General features: G+C 43.4%; 1 protein-coding gene across 1 annotated transcript in view; it reads left to right on the plus strand.

The window, feature by feature from the left end:
- Positions 1–11,660, plus strand: part of LOC135491646 (mesocentin-like) — a 34,190-nt gene extending 22,530 nt beyond the window's left edge. Inside the window, exon 18 of the mRNA XM_064777617.1 lies at positions 7–11,660. Within this exon, the coding sequence (XP_064633687.1) occupies positions 7–9,572 (9,566 nt within the window). The 3' untranslated portion in view covers positions 9,573–11,660. The remainder of the gene's footprint in view (positions 1–6) is intronic.
- The last annotated feature ends 518 nt before the right edge of the window (positions 11,661–12,178 follow it).

A 12,178-nucleotide genomic window follows, 5' to 3' on the forward strand; every position in this document is an offset into this window, starting at 1 on the left:
ATATAGTGCAAGGATTACCTGTATTGTCTCTTGATATTCTTCCTCTAGACAATAGCCTTGTGTCGTTTCAGTGCTTTGGATGCCGGAAGTTAATGGGCTTCCAAGAGCGCTCCAGACCTACCCACAAGGCCCAAGGCTACTGCAAGAATCCTGGTGACTGTCCGCCAGAAGATGCCAAAGATTCAGATGGTGATGGCATTCCGGATCATATGGATGATGACGATGATAATGATGGTATTCCGGACAAAATGGAAGATGCTGATGGTGATGGTGTTCCAGATGTTGTTGATGATGATGATGATAATGACGGTGTGCCGGATCACTTAGATGCAGAGCACAGGCGTTTCCGAGGTGGTTTTAAGGACACTGACGGGGATGGTATACCCGATCATTTAGATTTAGATGATGATGGTGATGGTGTAATGGACGATGTTGACACAGATGATGATGGTGATGGTATTCCTGATGATAAAGAGGACAGTGATGGTGATGGTGTCCCTGATACTCTTGATGACGATGATGACAATGATGGTATCCCTGATTCCCAGGACAAAGATCATTCAAAATTCCATGGGCGTGCAGTCCATGATTCTGATAATGATGGTATTCCAGATCATTGGGATAACGATGATGATGGTGATGGTATCCCAGATGGCCGTGATGATGATGATGATGGAGACGGTGTCCCAGACATCGAAGAAGATTCTGATGGTGATGGTATACCAGATTATAAAGATAGTGATGATGACAATGATGGCATTCCTGATGATTTAGATGACGATTATGATCACACTGAAAACAAGGATAGTGATGGTGATGGTGTCCCTGATCATTTAGATAATGATGATGATAATGACGGTGTGCCGGATCATATGGATAAAGATGATGATAATGATGGCATTCCTGATGACAAGGAAGATACTGATGGGGATGGTATCCCAGACCATCTGGACCAGGATGATGACAATGACGGTATCCCAGATCACCTCGATACAGACCATCAGAGCAGCCAGTTCAAAGATTCAGACAGCGATGGTATCCCAGATTATCATGATGATGATGATGATAATGATGGTGTCCCAGATCACTTGGATAATGATGATGATGGTGATGGTGTACCGGACCACCAAGAGGATACCGATGGTGATGGAATTCCAGATCATTTAGACAATGATGATGACAATGATGGTATCCCTGATGACAAAGATCACGATGATGATGGTGACGGTGTTCCTGATAGATACGAAGATTCTGATGGTGATGGAATTCCAGACCACAGGGACCATGATGATGATGGTGATGGGGTTCCAGATGACAAAGAAGATGCTGATTGTGATGGTATTCCTGATCATTTAGACAACGATGATGACAATGATGGCATACCTGATAGTCTTGAGGATGCAGATGGTGATGGAATTCCAGACCATTTAGATAACGATGACGACAATGATGGGATACCAGATCACCTAGAAGATGCAGATGGTGATGGGATACCAGATCACAAAGACAATGATGATGATGGTGATGGCATCCCAGACAGCCAAGAAGATGCGGATGGTGATGGCGTTCCAGATCATTTAGACCATGATGATGACAATGATGGTATTCCAGACAGTCTGGACGATTCCGATGGTGATGGTGTGCCAGACCATTTAGATAATGATGATGATGGTGATGGTATCCCTGACCACAAAGAAGATGCTGACGGTGATGGAATTCCTGATCATTTAGACCATGATGATGATAATGATGGTATACCGGATACGCAAGAAGATGCCGATGGTGATGGTGTTCCTGATAACTTAGACAATGATGATGATAATGATGGAATTCCTGATCATTTAGACCCTGATCATCAGTCTCATAAACATCATGGTGATGATGATGGTGATGGTGTCCCAGACCATCTGGATACCGATGATGACAATGATGGTATCCCAGATCATTTAGACCCTGACTCTGTTGACTCTGATGGGGATAGTATCCCGGACCACCTTGATGTTGATGATGACAATGATGGTATCCCAGACGCAGAAGACACCGATGATGATAACGATGGAATTCCTGATCATCTGGACCCAAACCATCCAATGTTCAAAGGTGATAAGAAATCAGATAAAGATGGTGATGGGATCCCAGACTACCTAGATGATGATGATGACAATGATGGCATTCCAGACACTCTTGACCAAGACCACTATCTTTCTAAGATTGTTGATTCTGATGGTGATGGTATCCCTGATTATGTCGACAATGACGATGACAATGATGGCGTCCCAGATACAGATGACAAAGACGATGATAATGATGGCATTCCTGATCATTTAGACCACGATAGTTTGCAATATAAGAGGAGTAAGTTTCACGACACGGATGGAGATGGCATCCCCAACCATTTAGATAATGACGATGACAATGATGGCGTCCCTGATCACAAAGATAATGATGATGATGGTGATGGTATTCCTGACCATAAGGAAGACTCGGATGGTGATGGTATTCCAGATCATGCTGATACAGACGACGATGCGGATGGCGTTCCTGATCATTTAGATACTGACCATCCGCAGTACAGGAGGGGAAGGAAACTCTTAGGATTCCAGGAAAGGCCAAAGGTCAAGGACGCAGGTCAGGGTCATTGTAAAAGTCCAAATGGATGCCCGGATGATGATTCTGACGGTGATGGTATCCCTGACGACCAAGATGATGATGATGACAATGATGGTATTCCCGATCATAAAGACAATGATGATGATGGTGATGGTATCCCGGATAGTCTTGAGGATGCTGATGGTGATGGCGTTCCTGACCACTTAGATAATGATGACGACAATGATGGAATACCAGATCATCTTGACCATGATCACCTACATACTGGTAAAGATTCCGATGGTGATGGCATCCCAGATGATCTAGATGTTGATGATGACAATGATGGCATCCCAGATCATCTGGATCCAGATTCCAGAGACACTGATGGTGATGGAATTCCAGATTATCTTGATGACGACGATGATGGTGATGGTATCCCTGATGACCAAGACAATGATGATGACAATGATGGCATTCCAGATCACTTGGACCCAGACCACCCAAGCTTCCGAGGTGACAAAACTATTGACACAGATGGTGATGGTATTCCTGATTACCTCGATGATGATGATGACAATGATGGAATCCCTGACTTTCTAGACCCCGACAGTCCTTTGTTTAAGGTGAGAGACACTGATGGCGATGGAATTCCAGATTATTTGGATGATGACGATGATAATGATGGTATCCCTGACAGTCAAGATAATGATGATGATGGTGATGGTATCCCAGATAGTGACGAGGATTTAGATAGTGATAATGATGGTGTTCCAGATCATTTAGATAATGATGATGATGGTGATGGTATCCCTGACAGGGATGATGATGTTAGACATGCACGCAAGACACTCTCTGTTGGCGAAGAAGATGGATTCTGCAAAAATAAAAAGACATGCCCGGACAAGGCTAAGGATAGCGATGGGGATGGTATCCCTGATTACCTAGATGATGACGATGATGGTGATGGTATCCCTGATGACAAGGAAGATGCTGATGGTGATGGAATTCCAGATTATCTCGACCCTGATACGAAAGACACTGATGGTGATGGTATCCCTGATTACTTGGATGATGACATTGATGGTGATGGTATTCCGAACAGTGAAGATAATGATGATGATGGTGATGGTATCCCAGACAATTTAGACCCAGATCATCCAAGTTTTGATGGTGACAAAGTCACTGATACTGATGGCGATGGCATTCCAGACTATCTAGATGATGATGATGACAATGATGGTATCCCGGATTTCTTAGATCCAGATAACCCACTTTTCAAACTGAGGGACACGGATGGAGACGGTATTCCTGATTACCTAGATGATGATGATGACAATGATGGCATCCCTGATAACCAAGAAGATGCTGACGGTGATGGAATACCAGATTATCTTGACCCAGATACGAAAGACACTGATGGTGATGGTATCCCGGATTACCTAGATGATGACATTGATGGTGATGGTATTCCGAACAGTGAAGATAATGATGACGATGGTGATGGTATTCCAGATCACTTAGATCCTGATCACCCAAGTTTCAATGGTGACAAACTGACAGATACCGATGGCGATGGAATCCCAGACTATCTAGATGATGATGATGACAATGATGGTATACCTGATTTCTTAGACCCAGATAACCCACTTTTCAAACTGAGGGACACGGATGGAGACGGTATTCCTGATTACCTAGATGATGATGATGACAATGATGGTATCCCTGATAACCAAGAAGATGCTGACGGTGATGGAATACCAGATTATCTTGACCCAGATACGAAAGACACTGACGGTGATGGCATCCCTGATTACCTAGATGATGACATTGATGGTGATGGTATTCCGAACAGTGAAGATAATGATGATGATGGTGATGGTATTCCAGATCACTTAGATCCTGATCACCCAAGTTTCAGTGGTGACAAAGTGACTGACACGGATGGTGATGGGATCCCAGACTATCTTGATGATGATGATGACAATGATGGCATCCCTGATTTCTTAGATCCAGATAATCCACTTTTCAAACTGAGGGACACGGATGGAGATGGTATTCCTGATTACCTAGATGATGATGATGATGGTGATGGTATCCCTGATAACCAAGAAGATGCTGACGGTGATGGAATACCAGATTATCTTGACCCAGATACGAAAGACACTGATGGTGATGGCATCCCTGATTACCTAGATGATGACATTGATGGTGATGGTATTCCGAACAGTGAAGATAATGATGATGATGGTGATGGTATTCCAGATCACTTAGATCCTGATCACCCAAGTTTCAATGGTGACAAACTGACAGATACCGATGGCGATGGAATCCCAGACTATCTTGATGACGATGATGACAATGATGGTATACCTGATTTCTTAGATCCAGATAACCCACTTTTCAAACTGAGGGACACGGATGGAGACGGTATTCCTGATTACCTAGATGATGATGATGATGGTGATGGTATCCCTGATGACGAGGAGGATTCTGATGGTGATGGTATCCCAGATGCTGTAGATGATGATTATAGCAGCGCCAAGCCTGGCCGGAGGCTTCTGTCTGTTGAAAAAGTGGGAAAGGCGAAAGCAAAGAAAGAACAAGGCTTTTGTAAAGATTCCAAGAAGTGTCCTGATAAGGCTAAAGACAGCGATGGTGATGGTATCCCGGATTACCTAGATGATGATGATGATGGTGATGGTATTCCTGACACTAAAGAGGATGCTGACGGTGACGGCATCCCTGATTACCTCGACCCAGATACGAAAGATACTGATGGTGATGGTATTCCTGACTATTTAGATGATGATGATGACAACGATGGTATCCCCGATGATCAAGATGATGACGACGATAACGATGGTATCCCAGATTATCTCGATCCTGACCATCCGAGTTTTAAAGGAGATAAGTTGAAAGATTCAGATGGTGATGGTATTCCTGACTATCTTGACGATGATGATGATAATGATGGAATACCAGATTTATTAGATCCTGATCATCCTCTGTATCGTCTCAGAGACTCTGATGGTGATGGTGTGCCAGATTATCTAGATGATGATGATGATAATGACGGTGTACCTGATCACTTGGACCCCGATCACCCAAGCTACTCTGTTGAAAAGAACAAGGACACTGATGGAGACGGTATACCTGATTATCTAGATAATGATGATGATGGTGATGGCATCCCAGATAACCAGGAAGATACCGATGGTGATGGAATCCCTGACCATTTGGACGATGATGATGATAATGATGGAATTCCTGACCACTTAGAGGACGCGGATGGTGATGGTGTTCCGGATCATTTAGATAATGACGATGACAATGATGGCATACCAGATCATTTGGACCCAGACCACCCAAGCTATCAAGGCAAGAAGGATTCGGATGGAGATGGCATTCCTGATGATAAAGAGGATAGTGACGGCGATGGCATTCCCGACTACTTGGATGATGATGATGATGGCGATGGTATCCCTGATGATAAAGAAGATGCGGATGGTGATGGTGTCCCTGACCATTTGGACGATGATGATGACAATGATGGTATTCCGGATCACCTAGACCCTGACCATCCAAATTATATTGGCAACAAGGATAGCGACGGCGATGGTATCCCTGACAGATTAGAAGATTCAGATGGCGATGGCATTCCAGACTACCTAGATAATGATGATGACAATGATGGAATCCCAGATCATCTTGACCCAGATCACCCAAGCTACATTGGGGGAAAAGATAGCGATGGAGATGGCATTCCTGATGATAAGGAAGATTCGGACGGGGATGGAATCCCAGACCATCTTGACCCGGATCATCCCAGTTATAGTGGTAAAAAGGATAGTGATGGTGATGGCATTCCTGATGACCAAGAAGACGCGGACGGTGATGGTGTTCCAGATTATTTGGATGACGATGATGACAATGATGGTATCCCAGACCACATGGACCCAGACCATCCGAGTTATTTTGGCAACAAAGACAGTGACGGCGATGGTATACCAGACAAGTTGGAAGATTCCGACGGCGATGGTATCCCAGATCATTTAGACAATGATGATGACAATGATGGCACCCCAGATAACCTGGATAAAGATCATCCTGGTTACCTTGGTAACAAGGACAGTGATGGCGATGGTGTTCCTGATGATGAGGAAGACACGGATGGTGATGGTATTCCAGATTACATTGATAAGGATGACGACAATGATGGGATTCCTGATTACCTAGACCCCGACCACCCTAGCTACATAAGGAATATGGATAGCGACGGGGATGGTATACCTGATGACCAAGAGGATGCTGATGGTGATGGCATTCCCGATTATCTTGACAATGATGATGATAATGATGGCATCCCTGATTTCTTAGATCCAGATCACCCATCATATATCGGGAAGCGAGACACAGATGGTGATGGTATTCCTGATATTGAAGAAGATTGTGATGGTGATGGTATCCCAGATTACCTAGATGATGACGATGACAATGATGGTATACCTGACTATCTTGACCCCGATCATCCCAGTTACATCGGTAACAAAGACAGCGATGGTGATGGTATCCCTGACATCAAAGAGGATGAAGATGGTGATGGTATCCCAGATTTCCTCGACAGAGACCACCCTGGATATCTTGATGCCGATGGTGATGGCATACCAGATAACCTGAAGGATTCTGATGGCGATGGTATTCCAGATTATCTAGACCAGGATGATGACAATGATGGCATCCCAGATCTCCTTGATCCTGATCACCCAAGTTATATTGGGAACCGAGACAGCGATGGTGATGGTATTCCGGACGACCAGGAGGATGCGGATGGTGATGGCATCCCGGATTTTCTGGATAACGATGATGATAATGATGGTATTCCTGATCACCTAGACCCTGATCATGAAAGCTACATCGGGAAGAGAGACAGTGATGGGGACGGAATACCAGATGACCAGGAAGATTCTGATGGGGATGGTATTCCAGACTATATGGACACTGATGATGACAATGATGGAATTCCAGACCATCTAGACCCTGATCATCCAAGCTACATTGGAAAGAAAAAAACAGATAAAAAAAAAGGGAAGAAAGTGAAGAGGAAGAAGGATAGCGATGGTGATGGTATTCCTGATGATGAAGAAGATGCTGATGGTGATGGTATCCCTGACCATTTAGATAACGATGATGACAATGATGGAATCCCAGATCATTTGGACCCTGACCATCCAAGTTATATTGGTAAGAAAGACAGTGATGGCGATGGTATCCCAGATGATCAAGAAGATGCTGATGGTGATGGTATCCCTGATTTTCTCGACAACGATGATGATAATGATGGAATTCCTGACCACTTGGATCCGGACCATCCAAGCTTTATTGGGAAGAAAGATACAGATGGTGATGGCATTCCAGACTACTTTGAAGACTCAGATGGGGATGGTATCCCGGACCATCTAGATAACGATGATGATAACGATGGAATACCAGACCATTTGGATCCTGACTCCAGGGATACTGATGGTGACGGCATTCCAGATTATCTTGATGATGACGATGACAATGATGGAATTCCTGACCATTTAGATAATGATGATGACAATGATGGCATTCCAGATCATTTGGACCCAGACCACCCAAGTTATACTGGCGATAAGACAAAAGATAGCGATGGAGATGGCATTCCTGATTACCTAGATGACGACGATGACAATGATGGTATTCCAGACATAATGGATGAAGACCACCCACTATATAAACTCAAAGACACGGACGGAGATGGAATTCCAGATTATTTGGATGATGATGATGACAATGACGGCATCCCAGATGACCAAGATGATGATGATGATAATGATGGAATTCCAGATCACTTAGACCCTGATCATCCAAAATTTAAGGGAGATCGGATGAAGGATACGGATGGGGATGGTATTCCGGACTATCTTGACAATGATGATGATAATGATGGTATTCCTGATAATCTAGAAATAGATTCCGATGGAGATGGTATACCAGACCGTCTAGATAACGATGATGACAATGATGGTATCCCGGATCACCTTGACCCCGATCATCCAAGTTTCAGAGGAGACAAAACTAAGGATACTGACGGAGACGGCATTCCTGATTATCTAGATGATGACATTGATGGCGATGGTATTCCTAATGCTAATGATAATGATGATGATGGTGATGGTATACCAGATGACAAAGAAGATGCTGATGGTGATGGTGTTCCTGATGCTCTTGATGATGATGATGATAATGATGGTATACCCGATCACTTGGACCCCGACCATCCATCATACAAAGGGAAAGTCGCACAGGATTCTGATGGAGACGGTATACCGGATCACATGGATAATGATGATGACAATGATGGCATCCCAGACTACATGGAACCAGACCATCCGGGTTTCAAAGAGCAAGATTCAGATGGTGATGGGATCCCGGATCATTTAGAGGACAAGGATGGTGATGGTATCCCAGATCACTTAGATGATGACGATGACAATGATGGCATACCAGATGATCAGGAGGATTCAGACGGTGATGGTATACCGGACGTTAAAGACAAAGACGATGACAATGATGGTGTCCCTGATGAACAAGAAGATGCGGATGGAGATGGCATACCAGATAACATTGATGATGACGACGATAATGATGGTATACCAGACCACTTAGATGCAGACCATAAGGACTTTCAAGGACGACCAGCTACCCGGAGAGAAAAGAACTACCTTGGAAAATTTGTGTCAAAGTTAGAGGAGATGTTCGGCCAGGAAGAGGACTTGGGCGTAAAGCAGCCAGTCAAGGACGAACCACCTCCGACCTTGAAGAATGTCAAGGTCGACAGTACTGAGGAGATTGACATTGGCGAATGGGTCAGTGGCAAGTTTTCCAGCTGGTTTGGTTCTGATGACGATGATGATGATGATGGGCATGGTTTTGATATTGATGAAAGAAAACCTTAGATCTTAAGGCATCAGAAGAAGATGTGATAATATGCTAGTAAGATCAAGAGGTCTGGTCACAACGAAAATGATTACTGGTTGTCGTACCATTCACCCATTCGAATCAGACCTCGAGTGAAAGCCAATGATAACTACGGTTAAGGTGATAAAGATATCTGTAAAGATTTGGGTTCGCAGCAATCATATTTAATGATATTCCATGTGACACCCTCATTCCAATATCTTGATGGTTGTCTATGGTTGACCTGCTTTTAAACGCTGTCCTTTGCCAGGTCACTTCCTAGAGGGCGCTCTGCTTCAGTGGCTGGCCCTCGATGTGCCCATCTCAAGCCTGATCTTATAACCGGTGTAGCAGTTGAAAATGTCCCCCTGGAAAGGTGTCCGGCCCGATTTATTCTGACGGATTATGGTGTATGGTTCTATTGAGTGAACACTTCAGAGATTAAAATCGTGCAACAGCTAGAATCCATTGTTCCCGGACACTCTATCCTGGGACATTTCAAACTTTAACACCAGCTCATATCAATTTATATGGGGATATTCAGTCTTAAATCGTGTATGTAATGCCGGAGTAATTCATTGCAATATAAAATGTTCACAGTCAATAACCAAAGAAACCATTTCACTTCACCACGCTATTGAGAAACTGAACGACATATGAAAGCAGGTCTATGATGATGTGTGACGATCTTCTAAGGTTCGTCACGTGACGAACACACCATTCCTGATCTCAGTAAGATGCAAGATACGGACGTGATCTCCATCTTTATCATTAATTGATTACATATTGCGCTTCATTAGTACTAGTATGTAACATGTTTTTCACATAGATCTGGCTGAAGGTACTTGGCTGACCTCTTGTCGCTTAACTGTAATAGTGTGATCACAAGGAGTAATTTTACACATCGCTGGGCAGCCGGTGTCATAGTTGACACGCTTTAGTAGTCACCGTGAAAGAGCATTGTTAGGCTTACCTCAAGGATAATCTAGTGTTGTGTAACACCATTATAAGTGTCAGTGTGATATGGTCACATTCCTGAGTTCAGCTAACTACATTTGGCCGGAACAATGTGAAAAACTATAATCTATAATTCCGGACACTCTGTCCAAGGACATTCAAAACCTTTACACCAGTAAGAAACATATACTCTATAGTCATGAACTGGTCGAACTAAGAATTTTGATTTGAAAAAGATAGATGCAAGGTGAAGAAAATTGTAAATATTTGGCACTCAAAACAAGTTATAAATATCCGCTGTAAATGTATGCATTTTTTGTAAATATGGTGAGCTATTTATTTAGTTTTGTTAAGTTTTGCTTTTGGACAATCGCGATGATAGCTGTACCTTTAGGTAGTACTACCTTGACGTGGGCTTTCGGGTTGAAAAATGTTTGTGACATACCCCAACATTCAGAAAAAGGTGAAAACTGATTTTTTTTCTCGTTGTTTTAGGGGTCAGATTACAAGCAATTGGAGCAAATGGTTTCAGTTTCTGCGCAGGAACTGTGTAAATAGATTATTTTTCGTAATTTATACATTCTATCGGAATATTCGCAGAAACAGTGACATGGTAGTGATGATAGAAAAAGCTGTATAAGCTCCTTTAAGTTGCTGAAGCCTGAAAGGTGGCCTGGGCAATGACGATTTTTATAACCTATGCATTGATACACCATAGGGGCTCTCGTCTGCTGCTGACGATTCCTTTTCTCAAGCGTAATTGTTGTTCATTCTTAAAACGCCTTGTCCCTTAAGTATTCGCAGTATTTTGGTTGGCATAAACCGCAGGGAAGTTACCAAGTAGCCTACTCATTTGTTTGATGTAATTATGTACAGAGATCCTTCCCTAATTGTTGTAGATATTCCTGCACCAGTGAAAGCAGCACAAACATGAATGTACACAAATGTAGATCAGTCAACAAGAATGAAAAGGTAGCAGATGCCTACGCTGACTACAAGTCCAACTCATTGATTTATTCTGTGCCAATTAAATGTAGATGTCATTTTCCGATCTATGAATAAATGATGTACAATTTGTAACATTTATAAACGTTAAGAAGAGAATAAAAGACGCCAATGTTGCTACCGTACACCAATTGTTTAGTGTTTTAGAGAAGAAAACCTGTGACATAAATCAGGACACCCTAGGATTGTGAAACACATTGGATATTTCTGGTCGATCCCTTAGTCGTGGAACTCGGCCATCAACGCCCCGAGCCAAAAGCCCCTTTTCGTCGACAACAATATCTGTCCCTCTTCAACCGCGCCGTGCTCAGTCCTGACCTGGCCCATTCGTTTTGACCCCCCCCTCCCCCTCCCCCCCCCCCCATGCACTGTCGCTTAGAGCTGGCACTTATCTGTCTTTAGGGTGGGTAGTCGCCCAATACACCATCGCCCAGCGCTAGTGCTGATTTGTGTTCAGGATGGGGTATTCTCATAGTACTATATATCACACAGAGCTGGCTGTCTCCAGATATGTTGTTCCTCATTATACCATCAACACCTATAAAGATTATAAAGCTGAGGTTGTCCGCAAGTGGAATACCAACCTCAGGTAGGCCAGGTCACAATGGTAGTCAGGCTATAACAAAATAATATCGGGAAGGTG

Source organism: Lineus longissimus, chromosome 7, assembly GCF_910592395.1.
Source record: "Lineus longissimus chromosome 7, tnLinLong1.2, whole genome shotgun sequence".
In the NCBI taxonomy this organism is placed as follows: domain Eukaryota; kingdom Metazoa; phylum Nemertea; class Pilidiophora; order Heteronemertea; family Lineidae; genus Lineus; species Lineus longissimus.